Genomic DNA, 16,767 nt, shown 5'->3' on the forward strand with positions numbered 1-16,767 from the left:
ATAGGACACTTGCGCATGCCCTCCGCGCCAGGTGCTGCAGACGCTGACACACCCATCTGAGCACTCCCAAAGCCTAGGAATCCTGCCAGCATCCCTCCGTGGCCCAGGGCCTATGACTTTGTCTTCTGGCCCCAAATCATCCTGTAGGGCCCACCTGCCAGCTCTCAGGAACCCCCTTCCGTCTACCAACCCTCCTTGCCCCGTGTCCGTCCTACCTGGAGCCTGTCCTGTCAGCAGGATCTGGCCCCAGGAGGGTGGACCTTGGGATCCACAGTACTTGGATCTGCAGGACAGACACCACCTGCTGCTTCAAGCCCGGTTGATCAGACCTAGCCTAGGCAGGTGACTCAAGACACTTCTTCCTCATCTTCCCTCACTCCCCCCACGTGTCTTTCCTGCTCTGTGCTGGACACCAACATCATCTTCATCTTGTCTGGAGAACCTGTTTAGCCCAAGGAGTGGGGCCAAGTGGCCTCCATCACCCGCCCCCCCCAGGTCCCTGGTTCCAGGCATGTTGGCGAACCCTCTGGAACAAGTGCTCATGGGGCCTCCCTCCGCCTTACACACACATCCCGCAGCCACTGCCATCTCCTTGGCAACAACAGACCAGAAACATGTGCCTCCCCCCACCTCCAGCCTGACTGACCAGCCTGACCAGCTCCCCCTGGGCCAGCTCCCCCTGGGCGCTTCTGGATGTGTGCCAGCCAAGGCGGGAAACCGGCAGGGACTCAGCCAGTGCCTTCTTGGGCAGGGTCCCTTCGTTCCTAGCTGGCTCCTTGCCTAGGCTGCATTCATAGGCTCCTGCCCGCCCCCCAACTTGCCCATTACTGTGCCCTCTCTAGTTCCCTTCCTACCTTGGGAGCCCTGGGCACCACCCTCCCCACGTACTAGCAGGACTGCTTTAGAGGATGGCTCGCTGGGCACAGTCTTCTGGAAGGAGAGGGACTTTAAGGGCTTCCAGCTTTGTCTGAAGAATGGATAGGGGTGGGGGCCCCTCAAAAGGTTGGCAGTAAAGGAATGGCACTCAGCACTGGCCAGGTGCCCAGGAGAGGGATGGAGAGGGGCAGGAGAGTCTAGCTGCAAGTCCCTGGGTCCAGGCAGAAGCTATTCTGAGGAAGTGGCATGGTCAGTGGAGGCAGAGCAGTGAGTGGCCTTGGGGTCCATGAGTAGCCATGGACATGGCCACAGAAGGCAACAGGCTAGAGCACTGGGCAGGTCAGGATGGGCAGGTTGGGAGGTACCTGACCTGGGCTGGGTGGAGTTTGGCAGGGGCCTGGGTGGCCAGGCCAGATGTTCAGGCTGAGGGCAGGGCCCTCCCCTAGGGTCCTAGAAACATAGTGTCTGTAGTTCTGCCCTCTGCCACACAATCACAGGCAGGACCTGGTCCCAGCTTTGCTGCGGGGGAATCTGGGGTGGACTGGGTAGTGAACTATGAGGCCTAGGCTGAGTAGTTTTGAAATACAGCCTTAGGGGTGTGTGCAAGCTGTCACGTTCCCCAGGGCATGATCACCAGGTCACCCTGGGATGGCCCCTACCCCTCTGGGGCTCCAGGCTGTTTTCCCTACCAGCAGGGCTTTGGGAGAATGGACCAAAGCAGGGGAAACCATCCCTGGGGCCTTGCTCACTCCTGCTCATGTCCACTTCCCACTCCTAAGTTCTGGCTGAGATCCTCAAGAAAGTGGAAATGGACACACAGCCCACCAGGCCAGCCCAGACAGCCAGAGTCTATCCCTGTAATGGGCTTTGCAGCTGGGTTGTTGGGGAGGGTACAGACCCCAGATGGGAGTAGGGACCCAGCTGTCTCCTCACAGCCCTCTCACCCGAGACAGAGCTCTCATCCAGGACTTGGGGACATCTCACTGCCCACACTTACCAGAAAAGGAGAGTCTTCAGAGGAAGACCCTGTGCTTAAGGAGACAAAGGGTAGTGGGGCACAGAGGATTAGGAGTTTCACTCAACGGCTTGAACTGATCTGGAGCCTCCTCTTCTTCCTCCAGAACCTCCAGGGTTGGAAAAGGCATCCAAGGAGGCCCCTAAGGATCTGACAGTCCTTGGTCAGTGGGGGACACAAAGTGGGGGCAGACTACAGACCAGGATCAGCAGGAGTGACCCAATGACCCTGGGAGGAGGATGTGGTATATCTTGCAGCCTTGTCCCTGACACCCAAGGCCTGTCACCCTGTTGGGCCCCATCACAGGCTCACAGAGGGAGGCCAGGACACCCAGATACCCCCGTATCTGTCCCCAGGGTGGGAGCAGAAGTGGTTTCTATTTTAATTTCCAGACTGAGATTTCCACACATCACAGGCGCCTGGGTGGGGGAGGGAAGAGGCAGAGCCCATTGCTCCAAGGGAGGGGCTGGCTGACCCCTCTCCTGGCTAGCTGAGGGAACACTGCCTGAGGGGTGGTCCCCAGAGCCAGGGCTCCTCCCTCTGGTGGCTGGCCAGGCCTGCACCTGTCCCTCAGTCTGCAAGGGTGGGTGCAGGGTACGGGCCAAGATAGGATTTCTAAAGCAGGGACTCACTGAAATCTGAGCAAATTCCTACTCAGGAAAAGCACACCTGCTAGGGGTGGCATGGCTCTGGGCAGAAAGCCTCAGACAGCTGGGGTAGGGCCTGGACCCTGAGCTAACCCAGGTGACCCTTGGTGGGAGAGGAGCTGTGGGGCCTTAGGCAGGGTCTCCCCATGCAGCACTGGAGCAGTCCCCGCTATAGATGCTGTCTTGGCACAGCTCCACTTAAGACCAGCCCCAGGAGGAACGGCAGTGGGCACTGGGCCAGGGCTATGCAGGAGCAGGTCTCAGAGGGAATGGCGGAGTCCAGAATGGCTGTGAGGCCATATAAAGCTCAAGCTTCTCACAAACCCCAGCTGTTCCAGGACAGAGTCACCAGTCTAGGACCACCCACAGCCATTGCCCGTCATCCTGGGCCTGGCTCCTGGGGCCAACAGTGGGGAGGTGATCTGGGCCACCACCTTCAAGGGAGGACCTGGGGTCCTCCAAGGTGTTGGGGGCAGGGTCTCTCCTGAGACTAGAAGAGAGACTGGGAACAAAGGACACAGGATAGGGTCGGCTGGGTTTTTTCCTTTTTATGAGATTTTTTTTCTTTTGTTTTTGTTTAATATGAAAATTACTTGAAAAGACAAGGGGCCAACCCCGCCAGGCAGCTCGGCCGCCACTGGCCGCACCGATCCTAACATTCCAGGTGTAAGTTACAGAGCTCAAATTCATCTACAAAAAAAGTAATAAAAATAAAATTTAAAATGGCACCTTCAACAGAACACAACAAAACCTTAGGGCCGACCCCGGGCGAGAGGCCCCACAGTGCAGGGCATGGGGCGGTTCCTCAGCTCTCCTCCAGCCAAAAAAGTAAACACAAAGCTAAAAACGACTCCTCGGCATCTCGGAATAAGTTAAACCGCACTTTTCCCCCACGTGTCCACCGAAGGAGCGTTTCTCTGCAAGTGAGGGCGGGAGGTGGGGCACTACCGAAACAGAGGGTGGGGTGGGCAGCAGTCTGGTGGGGGAAGGAGGCCACCTGGCCTGTGCAGGCCTCAAGGGACACTCTGGGGCTGACGGAGGGGCCTGGGCAGGCCACAGAGCAGTGACTGCCTAGTCCTCGATGACAATGGGCTCGTCATTGACTGGCGCAGGCGGGGGTGGCCGCAGCGGCAGGGCCTGGCTCTGGCGCAGGGCAATGGGCTTGTAGGGCCGGCGGGCAGCACGCTTGGTTTCCGAGGAGGACAGCAGCTTGCGGATCTTCCTGTGAGCGAGAAGAGGCAGGCTGGTGAGGGTCCGACCTCACTGGCCGTGTCCCCTTCCCCTGTCCCCAGGAGGGCCCCACCTGGTCTCCTCAGTGGCCATGTAAAACACATCATCTGGGGCATCGATCCAGTTCATCCGCCGCCGCTTGACGGGGGGCAGAGAGCCCCCCCGGATCAGGCGCACTTTGGTGGGGTATGACTTCCCGTTGAGCAGGAGGTTCCGACTTGGTCCCTGTGGCACAGAAGAGGTATGAACAAAAGGAGCACAACACAGTACACTGGTTTCCCTATTTACATTATATTACAACCCACAACCCAGGAGCAGTTTTCCAGACAGTCAGGCCCTAGGTTGAGTCCTGCTTCCACCTGCACAAGGCTCCTGGGGCACACAGCTTCACAGGTGTCACAGCCAGTAGGGAGCCCTGTGAGGGGGAGGTTCAGGCCCAAAGGTGAAGGACCTGGCTGGACCTCCTGGATGCTCCCCAAGGCACATGGCAGGCTTTGTGGGCAGCCTCCCAAACACTTAAGAGTGCTGTGCATATGTGCTGTGTGTGCCATATTACTGGCTGTCCCTCTTACCATGTGCCTGGTCTGTCCGTGGTTTGCCAGACCTGATGAGAAAAGAACACTTAGTGAGGATGGAGCAGCTCGTCCTGCACCCACACTGCCTGGTGAAAGCCCCTAGCATGGCATAGGCCATCCAGTCAAGACAGCCTACACTTGGGACTGTCTTGTGGGGACTACCAGTGCCCAGGTAGCCTCACAGCTCTCCAGGCTCTTGGGACCACCTGAATTTTGACCAGCAGAAGATGCTCCAGGCAGGATACCAAGGGTCTCAGCTTGTGCCCCCTCACATAGACAGGCCACCCACCTGCCTCACTGGGCCAAGACAAATGAAGCCTGGTGTACACAAAGTAACCAGGCAACACCCAGCATGACTGTAAATACCGCAGCACATCGAGCCCCTCTGTAGCACTGCCACAGCTTGGCAGTCACTTGCACCCCAAAATGCTGAGCTGCATCACTGACCAGATTCTGAGCTTAGGTCACAGCTTGTAGAGCCACCTGGGCCCACCCACCCTTGTATATATACGTGGGGGCTGGCACCAAAGGTCCCTGACAAGAACAGCATGCTTGCTGAAGGCCCAGTAGGGATAGGGCTGAGAGGTGAACTCTGGCTTCCTTGTCACCCCACCTCCTAGCCCAGAAACCCCAGCCAGGCCCATCCAGGGCTGCCGCCGCTGTTTCCCAGGCCTGCCTGCAAGGGTAAGCATATGTGCTCAGAAGGTCTCCAGCCCCTGCGGCATGACAGGATTCCTCATCTCAACTCCACAGTGCCTGGCCAGGCCCTACTGGCCGCACAGTGTCACACCTGTTCCCAAACACTTCTCAGCTGAGCATGTATTTTGATGGTACTTGGGTTTAAATTCAGGGCCTTGCACTTGCCAGGCAAGAGCTCTACCACCTGAGCCACACTCCCAACCCAATACCATGACTTTTTTTTTTTTTGCAGCACTGACGTTTGAACTCAGGGCCTCACATCACTTGATCCACACCATCAGCCCTGTTTTTTTCCTTTTTTGAGACAAGATCTTGCTATGTAGCCCAAGCTGGTCTGGAACTCTTGACCCTTATGTGTAACCTCCCAAGTGCTAGACCATACACCACCACACCTGGACCTGAGGAGCAAAAGCCTGCTGGGCACAGTGGATCACGCCTATAATCCTAGCTACCCACGAGGCAGAGATCAGGAGGATCACACTTTGAAGGCAGCCCAGGCAAATAGCTCACAAGACCCTATCTGAAAGAAACCCATCACAAAAAGGGCCAGTGGAGTGGCTCAAGGTCCAAGCTCTGAGTTCAAACCCCAGCACTGGGCAGGGGGAGGGGGGAAGGACCAGAAGTCTGTGCTTCTGGTGTTAGGATACAACCTGCACCCTAACCCAACCTTGGATGCTCCCAGGGCAATGGGGCCTGGCAGTCCCATATCCAAACTTTCCCCACCAGATTACACTTAGCTCCCATGGGGCTGAGGTGCCTGATCTATAGTACCCAGGCAGGAACAGCTTGCTCACAGCATCCACTAGGACCCCAGTCCTGTCCCCAGGGACAGTCACCAGCACAAAAGCTACTTACCCAAATAAGTGCCTGCCAGAATGATGGAGTGGCAGAGGGAAGAAGACACATGCTAGTTAAGAGTGAGTGGCATGCACTGTGGGCAGCCTGGGGACAGAGAGGCCGAGTAGCAAGTAACACCATGGGCGTGGTTAGTGAGTTAAGGACTCACAATGCTGGGGACCAGCCCTCAACCAATCCTCACACCTGCTCAGGCTGGACAGAGACCCCACTCTGCCTGTACCAATGCCCTCAGGCCTGTGGCCTCCCCACAGCACTCCCAGAAGGCTAAGGCTGTCTCCACATCATCAGTCCATGGCTATTAGGCTCTCTAGCATCCAGGTCAGGACTTGGCATCTCAGAACAGCCACTTTCTCATCATGTCCAGCCTCTCTGACCTAAAGCCAGATCTGTGCAGGTGCCCTAAGGCTCACAAGGCTGGATGGTGCTCCCAACCACTTCAATGCCCACTGCATGGTATACCCTGGGGATTGCACACTGAACTGAGAGATGTAGGTTTTAGAAAATTCAAACGGAATAGCACACTTTAACTTGTGTGTGAACAGCTTTTTATAAAACAGAGAGGCCAAGCTTGTCTCTGTTACCGCAAGGTTTGAGGAGACCAATCCTGGGCTCCCTGCTGTGGGGTGCAGGCAGTAAAGCTAGGGCAGTCACCAGATGGGTGCTCGACTGGCAGAGTCAGAAGGGCACAGGCTGGCAAGTGGCCTTATGTCCAGGTGGAGCTAGATGGAACATCCTGGCCCAGGCCTCAGCTCACCCTCCCACTGGCTGACCCCACAGAGACATGCCTCCCAGGGTGCCCGGCAGTCTGCGAGGCTTCCAAAGGCAGCCCTCAGGGGGAGCATCCTGAGGGGACCAGGAGCAGCTGGATGGTCACTGCCACCTCCTGAACCCCAAGCCTGGCCCCCACCTTGGCCAACACCCACCATCCTGACCCCTGGGGAGGGGCCTGGGCATCCACCAGGCCTGAAATTTCCCACTTCCCACAATGACAACAGCCAGGTTTGGTCCTATCCCTCCCCAGAGGGGGCTGATATTCTGCAGCTCCTACTCCAACAGTTCAGCATCCAGGCCAATCAGATGGGAGGCGCCAAGGCCACCCACAGCCTCTGCAGAGCCCCCGACCCAACCCTGCTGTCCCCACAGGGCAGGGTGTGCGAAAGGACTGCAGGCAGCAGGAGCAGCTCCACAAGCAAGGCTGAGGGCATGCGGCAGTCACAGCGCGACGGTAGTGGGGGCGCCAGGCTAGCATGCAAGGGCAGTCCACTGGTGGCTCAGGCCAAGAGGGGACAGTGACCCGTCACAGGCTCTCCATCAAGTGACAAATGGAGAGGAGCAGGGGGTCTGGGCTGTAGCATGGGACTGCGTGGACTGCCCCTGGATGTGCCCTGAGCCGCCCACCGCGCGAGCAGACAGCACACACAGCATCACAACAGGGTTTGGCACAGCACCCCACCAGCGGCCGCCCCAGGCCTTACCCCTACTGGGCATCAAGAGGCGCTTCTTCATGTTGCCTGGCAGTGCCCAGGGACAGGAGAGAGAGGGAGAGAAAATGCCGTCAGCAGGGGCAGTCAGGTTGGAGGGCTGTGTGCAGCCCCAGGGCCGGCTGAGGCTCTGAGCAGGCCCTGCCTGGCCACCCCACCAGGGTGGAGGCCGAAACCCGAACTCACCATCCACCCCGTTGTGCTGCTCATAGCTCCTCTTGCCCAGGATGGTGGGGGAGCCATTGTTGATGACAGGGGCTGACTTGGCGGGGGTCAGGCTGCTGAGCACACTGGAGGTACTCTTCACAGGGTCAGGCTTAGGGGGGCGGGGATGGGTCTCTGTGAGAGTAGCAGAGACAAAGGTGTCACTCTCAGTAGGGACAGCAGGGCAGGAGGATCCCTGCGGTAATAGCAGCCCCACCAACTCCTCACCCTGAGGCCCTACTTTGACCATGGGCAGCCTGAATAGGCTTGGAGACCAGGGCCCACTGAGGCCAGGAGTGCCCAAGACCCCCTCAGCAGGGAGCACAGTCTGGTAGGCCCAGCTGGACACTTGGCTGCCTGCTGGATGGCTGGGCAAGTGCCAGCAGCTTACAAGATCCAGACAGGGCCATAAACACAGCAGGCCCATCAGACGGCCTCCAGGTCCAGGCCACCGGGACTGATGGCAGGGAGCTGGCCACTGGCCAGACACTGAACTGACTTCCTGACTGAGGACACATCCCACTGAGGCCTGGTCCTGGCACTGACCACCTCCTCCCACAGGCCAAGGGTGAGGCCAGCCTGGGGCCTAGGACCCTAGACAAGTAGCAATGCCAAACCACTTGTGTCTGTGTGGAACACACTTAGCTCATGGTTCTGGAATGTGCTTCCCAGAAGGACAGTCACCCCCACCCCAGGAGAACTGACTCATGAACCCACACAAGCCCAGCAAACTAATGAAACTCCCCACACCAAATGTATGGCCTAGCTCTGCCACCTGGCTGAGGACATCTCTGGTGAGGCTGCTGCAGGTCAGGTGTGTGCCTCCCACCCAGAGAGAGCCTGCAGAGGACTTCGTGCTGACCAGGTAGAGGGGCCTGACTGGGGAGTACCCTCCCTGCAGCACCCATGGCATGCCCAGCCCAAACCCTAGCCAGTATACTGGCCCCAAGGAACCTGGGACTCACGGGGGCCAGGGAGAGGACAGGAAGCAGTACAGGCCCCATTGGGTAGGTCTGAGCCTGACATAGGGCAGGCAGATCCAGGGTGGTTCCCCTCAACCCAGGCCTTCACCCAGCTTACCCAGATACCGGAGCACAGCCTCTAGGGGCTTCCGCACCGCCTGCTTCAGCACCAGTGGACTCTGGGAAGCTTCGGGCAGCCGGGCTGTGCCTGTGGGGGAACCAGCTGGGGTGAGGGACTGGGTCTCCTAGGAACAAGGGCCCTCACCAACAGCACTGGCTATTAAGGGCTCTCCCTGGGCTTGGCCACTGTTGGCCCCCCAGGATGAAAAGGACAACTAGGACACTGCTACTGGGGCTTGCTCTGGGAGACTGGGCAGAAGGGGACACACTCACACTCGGCCTTGATTGCTGCGCTGTTGATGGGCATGTAGGGGTGCCGCGCAGCATGCCAGGGGCGCAGGATCTCGCGGCACAGGCGCCGGGCGATGCGCGTCAGCTTGGTGGTGTGCAGGTAGAATGCCTGCCTCGTCTTCATGGCAAACTTGGGGCTCCCACTGCTCCGGGCTGGGACACCGTGGGGACTCTGCGGAAGGGGGCGCACCGCCCCAACACAGCGCCATGACCAGAGGCACGCAGACTGTGACTGACGTGCGGCAGGCGAGTGGGTGTGTCCCACTTACCATGTTGTTGCGGTTTGGTCCCGGCCTCTCTCCATCTAACCGGGTTGGCATTTTCAAGCCACCATATTTCTTCCAATATGTCCAACAAGATGCGCAGAGGCGACACTGCATGTTAGGGGGACCCCAAGAATACCACTGGTAAGACTGTGTGGCTACGGACAACAAAGTTGGAAATAGACGGATTCTTAAGCAGAACCAACGGTGCAGAGAGCATTCCACAGTGTCCCCGCCCACCGCGTCACTCCCTCTCCACCAGCCCGGGGCACCCCAACCAAGGGAACCCTCCACACTCCCCAAGTGACTCCCGACCACAGCCCCATCGTCAGCGGGCCCACCCAGGCTGGAACCACAGGGGTCCCCAGGGGCCACTTGGGTGCCATGATCACACAGTGGCATCTCTGCGGCCCCTGCTGCCCTGGGGTGGGTGCCGGGCAGGGCACTTACTGTAACAGCTCTCGCAGGCCCGGCCAGCCCCAGGGCTTTGGCCGGGCGTCCCGGTGCCATTCACCACACTGGCCTTGACATTGTTGACGCTGATCTGGTTTGGATTTGGCTTATTACTGAGTGGAGAAGAAGGAGCCGTCACAGGAGCCCTGTGGGGCAGCCCCACGTGGGGGACCTGCGCTTTCCCAGCCCTCTGCATTCCTAAAGTGGCTACCATGCCCCAGCGTCCCCAGCACTAACCCTGGGCCAAAAGGATTCCAACCCTGATCCATCCTCCCCAACCAACGAGGACCCCAATCAGACCTCTCCTGTCTGTCCTCGTCTAAAAGCCAGAGCACAGGACCTCCCCCCTCCCCTGGGGTGAAGGGAGACCACCTGACCCATCAGACCCCAGCAGCCCTGCCCATCCCATGCCACCTCCCAGGACCTAAGACGGGACTTACTAGTTGGGAATATAAACTTGCTTTAACTTGCTCTCTGCTTCAGCAGCTTTCAAGCGTTTCTTAAAACAAAACAGGGTCAAAGAGGTCAGCAGGCCAGCCACAGCTTAGAGACCACAGAGAAGGGGACACCAGTGCTTCCCCAGTGCTGTCTCCCTTGTCTCTAGCCTGAGGAGAGGGAGGAATGTGGGGGACAACAGGGACAGGAATACATTCCTAGACACTGGGGGCTGGGACTCAGGAGTGACCCTCCCCCCACCTCCCTGCTGGTGGGAAGGGCAGGAAGGGACAAACCTGCTGGACGTATCTGTCGGTGGTCTTCCACATGTAGTAGTATTCAATGATGCTGGTGAGCGACTTCCAGGGGAGCTGGAGCAAGAAAGACTGTCATGCAGGGAAGGGATGGAGCTGCTGCTCAGACAGGCTGTGGAGGAAGGTGGTGGGGATGGGGCAGGGCTGGGGCGTCAAGGCTGGGTCCCCACTACTGGGGGACATGAGTCAGGGCCCTCAAGCTCAGGGTGGAACAGAGAGCCCAGGGGAAACGTGGTTTGACCATCCCCTCCAAACCCAAACTGGAACTCAACTGCCACTGTGCCTGCATTTGGGACCTGGAGGAGGACTTGGCTCTTGCCCTCACCAGATTAGAGATGAAAAGGATGGGCTTGCCAGACTTCTCTGTCAAGCTGTCTTGTTCTTCTACCGTCCACCATGGGATGACACATCACGAGAGCCCTTGCCAGGTGTGGCCCCTCTATCTTGGATTTCCCAAACTCCAGAACTGAGACTCAATAAACTTCTGCTAATGATAAATTACCCAGCCTCAAGTGTTCTGTTCCAGCAGCACAGGCGGATCCAAGACAGGATGAGAAGCTGGGATAGAGGCTGAGAGCATCACGTCTGTGTTGATGACCCTCTGTATCAGCCCAGGCACAAGTGAACGCTACACTTCACCTTGCTCAGCACACCACATTTCCTCACACCTCTCTGGGTTAAATGATTTAAATCCTGGGCTTCTCTCTGCATATTCTTTACTCTCCCTACAATTCCTTAGTTTTAGTGCTCAGGCTAATGTGGTTTTCTCCTCCCAGTGCACAGGAGTGTCTGATGCTATGAGTCCCCTCCTCATGCTCCCTAGACACAACCCAGGAATGCTAAGTTTGCAGTCCTCTTACCAAGAGCATTCTGACATCAGCTGCTGGGTGAACTCCAACCTTAAGCTATTGTTTAGAATGATACCTTCAATTTCTAATGGCTTAAGGGTTGATCTGATTTCTTGTTGTGGTACTGGGGATAGAACTCAGAGCCTTGTGCACACTACTGAGCTACATCCCAGTCTAGGGTAGTCTTAAAGCCTAACATCATGGTCAAAAAAACTCATAAACAAAGTTTCTGCTTCTCTGGTTTATCTATGCAACCGGTTTCCTGTGAACAGATGCATACAAGTGTGTTCCAGAGCAGGTAGTTATCAAAGAAATCAGGCTTGTTTGCTACATATAGAATTCAAAGTTTCCGTATGCAGCCAGGCAGCCTTGCTCTCTGGTACGACTCTTTCAGTCCCCCTTCCAAGTCTCTGACAGCTGAGGTATGATTCCAGGCCAGTCTCTCCTGCATCAACTGAGTGCATCTCTTTCCACTCAGATCCTATTCAATTTACAATTCCACCAGCTCCATTCCATTCTAAGTTTAACTTACATGTTTTACTTCTGGCCCTAGCCTTCTTACTGGTTTTTTTTTTTTTTTTTTGGTACAACTGGGGTTTGAACTCAGAGCTTCATGTTTGCAAAGCAGATGGTCCACACCTCTAGTCCATTTTGCTCTGGTTATTTTGGAGATGGGATCTTGAGAACTATTTGCCTGAGCTGGTCTCAAGCCTTGATCCTCCCTATCTCAGCCTCCCAAATAGCTAGGGTTACAGGCAGGAGGCAGTGGTGTCCCGCGCATCTTACTGTGTTTTGCTGTTGTTGTTTGAGAAGGCTTTGTTTAGTTCTTAGCCAATTCACATGTGAGAGGCCACTGCTTTTATAGGCTTGTCCAGGGAAGCATCCCCCCCTGGCAACACTCTCCCAGCTGTGCCCCACTTAACTTGGGGCTCTCCCTTACCAGCTGGTGCTTCCTTGGGCACTCCCAGGGCCACTCTGGAGCCGCTCCTTCTGGCCTACAGCCCTCCTCCCCGAGATTGCATCCTTGATGCTCTGTGTGCTCCATCTCTAACACCCCAGCTTGGACTTGCTACTGTTGTGATGATGCTCCCTCCCCTTTGGAATCCTGGCCGTTGGCTACCCAATTCTATGGGACTGCAGTCAACCTGGCCTGGCCACCTGCACAGATGTGCTCCTTCCGTTTAATAAGGGGTCAATGCTTAGAGGGTTAGGGAGTTCCAGGAGGGCACAGGCCCTCACACAATGAAGATGCTGTAAGCTTGCCTGGTCAAAACCTCCCTGGTGGGGGAGTAGGCCAGCTGGTAAGTCCCTAGGGGACTTTTGTCCCAAGCAGTGGTGGCTCTGACAGACAAAACTCTGTAAGCCCAGGCCCACCAGATGCCCTACAATGTCTGCTCAGTACAAAGTGACCACACCATGCCAGGACAGAATAGGTTAAAGGATCCTGGCCATAAAATATGCTTGCAGCTTCCCAAGGGTGTCTCCAACAGCCCACCTGGAGATGGAATCAGCTTGCCTATAGCACTTACAAAATCTTGCTGGATGTCTGTGAAATCTTTCCCATACTTTTCCAGGGCTTCCTCAAAAAGGTTGGCCTCTGATGCTGACCACTCCTCCATCTCGTCCCTGCAGAGCACGGGTCCACCCTGTGGCACAAGGGCCGAAATGGCCTTGGAGATGTCGTAGATGCTCTTGTGTAGCGTGTCCATGGCGTGGAACTGCAATACAGCAGGGGTCACCAGGCCCAGGTTGAGGTGACAATCCCAACTGCTGGGCCCCTAGTGGGTCCCCCTCAGTAACCCCTTCCCAGCACATGCTGGCCAAGTCTAGGATGGACTGGGAGGGGCCAAGGCCCCCAGGGGAGGACAGGGGGAGGTGGCAGAGGCCCACTCACCAGGGTGATGTCTCGGGAGGCCGCTGCGGCACTCATGTGCAGGCTAGGCTGTCGCACGGAGCTGCTGCAGTCCAAGGCCCGTGCAAAGGTACCCACAGAGCTAGGGAGAAAAGATGTACTGACAACAGGGTGGACGAGTAGGAGAGTGGCCTCACCAAGCAGGTTGGAAGGGCCAAGGCAATGCCCCCAACACCAGGTGACCTCTAGGTCTCGGCTCCAGAGAAGCCAAGGCCAGAAACTATGCGCATCTCATGCAGCATCAATGGCACATGTGTCCAGGGACACATATGTCTCAACCTGCTGAGAAACTCCCCCCATCGGCATATACCTGAGGGAGTGTCCGTATCAGGAGCTGCCTTGGATATGAAAGGTGAACAGGCTCCTCCTGAGGTTTGCCTAGGATGTAGCTGCTCTGGGACCCTGGATCCTGGGAAGCACCAGTCTAGGGTCCCACCCCCTTTCTCCCAGCAGCCGCCATCCAGGCCCAGCTTATCAGCCTGGGATCCACAGGCATCTGGGAGTATTAGCAGCCTCAGAGGGGACCACCACGTAAGTACTGTGGCCTCCTGTGCTCTTTGGGAACCGTCAGGGTATCCATAATGAGTGAGGGCTCAGCTGACAAGGGTATAGGGGCAGGGCTGTAGGCCAAGCCTCCTTGTGGTGTTGCCCTGGGGTCCAGGCAAAATCCCCAGCTGATCCTAGTGCCTAAACTCACCGGGCCACCACTAGAAATTGGTCAATCTGCTTGTCTACAAGTGGGTTGTGTGCCTCCCACACCTTGGTCTCCAGTTTGGACTGATCACGGCCATCTTCCTCACCTACAGGGAAAAAGTTGGTTTGATGAAATTCACAAAGGTTACAGAGAAGACGTGGTGGCTTCCAGAGGCCATCCTAGCCAAGGCTGTGTCTGCTCCCGAGTCCCATGGTGCCACACCTTCCTCCCCAGGTGCAGGGAGGTGTTGGCAGTGGGGAAGAGCTGCAGAACCCTGGAGGTGAGGTCAGCACACATCACAAACACACTCAAGGGCATACCTGGTACACTTGGACTCCCACATCTGCAAACATACTACACAACTGGGGCTGGGAGTGACCAGATGGTCTTGGGTGCAGCAGGATAAATTTCAAAAGTTAGTAGCACATTTAGCCAGCATCCCCTGAGAGAAATGTCCTTCCAAGGCTATTGGACACTGTCATAGAGGACACAAGGATGTGGCCAAGACCTGCTGGTGCTCAAGGTTCCTCTTGGCCCATCTTTCTGTGCAGGCAGGAGGCCTGATATGGCAGTGGCTGACTTGCATGTGTACTGGTGGTTCTGGGGTCACCATGGAACCTGTGGGACCTCTGCTGTTGGCCACTGCTGTTCTTCTCAGAGCTTTGGGAGGATTTCTGATGAAATAACCCTCTACTCACAAAGAGTGGAGTGTACAGCGGGCACAGCAGCATCCAGGAGGCCCTCAGGAGAGTGTGTCCTGAACCAGATTAGGCCTTACTCTGGAGAGAGGCCCCAAGGAGAAATCCCACAATCGTCCTTTGTCAGACTCTAGGCCAAGGCTACATCCATAATTCAGTGAGGGATCAAGCTTCACATTTCACAAAAGATCTAATCAGTTCCCCTTTGACCTTGGCAGCAATGCACATTGTGATGGAGATAACCTGAGTTTGGGGGCTCCCCAGGGAAAGTTGGGTCCTAAGGCAGGGCACTGGGCAAGTCTTCCAGCTGAAGCCAAGGGATACCATCTCCTAACCCTGCCCTGAGACTGGGCAGCTTCAGTTAAGTGTCCAGGAAGGCCAAGCCTCATGACCCAGTCACTGGGGACAGGGTCCCAGGAGGGGTCGAGAGATGCCAGCACTGCAGAAGTACACAATAGACCCAGGAGGGGCCACTGTGAGGATTACAGGGCTTAGATCTAAGCAGGTGCCTGCAGGTCCTAGCCTATGGCTAGATTTCAGAAGCACCAGGCTGTGCAGAACCAACTTGTGGGTGGGTTCCTGTCCTGGTGTGGACTCTGCTCTGAAATCCCTCACCTGGAGCCTCAGGTGCTGCTCTGGGGAAGCAGGGGTCCAACTCCTGGCTTTCCAGGGTCTCAAGGAGAGATGCTGTTCCCAGCAAATACCCAGTGACCAAGCCCAGAGAGAGAAGCAAAGCCCACTGTAGAGTCCCAAGCTGTCTTCCCATCACCAGCCAGTCACATTCTCTTTGAAATTTCAAATGCATTGACAGAAGAAGGACTAAAATTGGTATAGTATGAGTGTGTATGTGGGGGGGAGGTGGGGTACTTGTGGGAGTGGAGAGGGTGAACAAAGGAGATTAAGGTGAAGGAATATGGTTGATGGAACTCATATTCCTATATGAAATAGAACAGTGAAACCTCTTATAATTGCTTGAAGTGGGCAGGGAGGGGTTGATGGGGAGTGATGGGGGGGTGATCTAACCAATGTACAATATAAACCTATGTAGAATTGTCAATGAATCTTCCTGTATGATGAATAATAAAATAAATGATAAAAAAAAATACTTTTTTTTTCAGCATTGAGTTTGAACTCAGGGCCTCACACTTGCTAAGCAGATGCTCTACCACTTGAGCCACTCCTCCAGCAAAAAATTGTTAAAAAATTAGAAAAAAAAAATTCAAATGCACTGAAGGCAAGTGCACAATTTCATGTCACTTTAAAAGGACACTGGCTGGCAAGGCCACTGCCCTCTGCAACCAGAGGCCCATGAGCCAAAAGATTACAAGCGTATGGGAAGGGCAGAGACTGGTGCTACACAGCTGGGGCACACACTTGGGCCCCCTTCTGAGCCTAGGGAAGGGGCCAATCAGGTCCTGCAGCCAAGGCCAAGTCTCCTGGGGCTCCAGTGAGCTGGAGCACCTGGGTCAACTGGCACAGCTGGATTCCAGGTAACAATGAAGGTCCTCTGAGTTTCGAGGCCTCTCCCTCCCCTGCATTCCTGTGGATTTCACAGCTGCGGCTCCTGCTCCTTCCCTCAAACCCTTCCCTGTGCTGGGAAGGCAGACATGATGGCTCTAAGCTGGGATGCCATTAGGGCAGTCTGGGGAGACTCAGAGCCAGGCCCACTTAGGGAAGAGGCTACACTGAGGCCATCAAGTGGCCAGCGGCTGTCTGGGCTCGGGCTGCATGTGCATCAGATGCCCCAGAGTCGCAGAGAAGGGTGACAGGGTTGAGCCTCCTCCTGCACAAGGAGCTTGGAGGGAAGTCCACCTAACCTGTGCCTACCTTGGCTCACTGACCACCCTCTTAGGAGCCATGGCTCAGTGAACCAAGCCTCTTTCACACTGCTGCTTTCCAGCTTGGCTAAGCACCTCATTCTTACCTGCAGTCAGTGCTCAGGAAAGACAAACAGAAACTAACAAGGGAAAGGGGTGGGCATGCAAATAAAGTAAAGAATGGAAGAGCCACTCTGAGAGGGTCAGGGCTTGGTCAGTGGTGCAGTGCTGGCCTAGCTTTGGGTTCCATCCTAACACCACAGAATAGTAGTAATAATAGTCTCACGGAAACTGGACTACATTCACAGAAAAAAGACAATTGTGTTTATATAGTACAATCAGAGAAAAATATGACAGAAAATGATGAGGAAGTTG

General features: G+C 56.1%; 1 protein-coding gene across 3 annotated transcripts in view; it reads right to left on the reverse strand.

The window, feature by feature from the left end:
* Positions 1 to 3,071: 3,071 nt before the first annotated feature.
* Positions 3,072 to 16,767, reverse strand: part of Mta1 (metastasis associated 1) — a 42,719-nt gene continuing 29,023 nt past the window's right edge. For 2 of the 3 annotated variants that reach the window (XM_020159490.2, XM_020159489.2), the window contains 14 exons: positions 13,881 to 13,983; positions 13,166 to 13,265; positions 12,801 to 12,989; positions 10,406 to 10,480; positions 10,115 to 10,173; positions 9,672 to 9,787; positions 9,228 to 9,379; positions 8,941 to 9,130; positions 8,666 to 8,755; positions 7,568 to 7,720; positions 7,376 to 7,411; positions 4,341 to 4,372; positions 3,842 to 3,993; positions 3,072 to 3,760 (listed from right to left, as the gene is read on the reverse strand). In XM_020159490.2, coding sequence (XP_020015079.1) covers positions 3,610 to 3,760; positions 3,842 to 3,993; positions 4,341 to 4,372; positions 7,376 to 7,411; positions 7,568 to 7,720; positions 8,666 to 8,755; positions 8,941 to 9,130; positions 9,228 to 9,379; positions 9,672 to 9,787; positions 10,115 to 10,173; positions 10,406 to 10,480; positions 12,801 to 12,989; positions 13,166 to 13,265; positions 13,881 to 13,983 — 1,598 coding nt within the window. In that variant the 3' untranslated portion in view covers positions 3,072 to 3,609. Of the gene's footprint in view, positions 3,761 to 3,841; positions 3,994 to 4,340; positions 4,373 to 7,375; positions 7,412 to 7,567; positions 7,721 to 8,665; positions 8,756 to 8,940; positions 9,131 to 9,227; positions 9,380 to 9,671; positions 9,788 to 10,114; positions 10,174 to 10,405; positions 10,481 to 12,800; positions 12,990 to 13,165; positions 13,266 to 13,880; positions 13,984 to 16,767 lie in introns of those variants that run through there. The other variant, XM_020159492.2, reaches the window with a different exon arrangement.

Source organism: Castor canadensis, chromosome 3 (assembly GCF_047511655.1).
Source record: "Castor canadensis chromosome 3, mCasCan1.hap1v2, whole genome shotgun sequence".
Taxonomy (NCBI): Eukaryota; Metazoa; Chordata; class Mammalia; order Rodentia; family Castoridae; genus Castor; species Castor canadensis.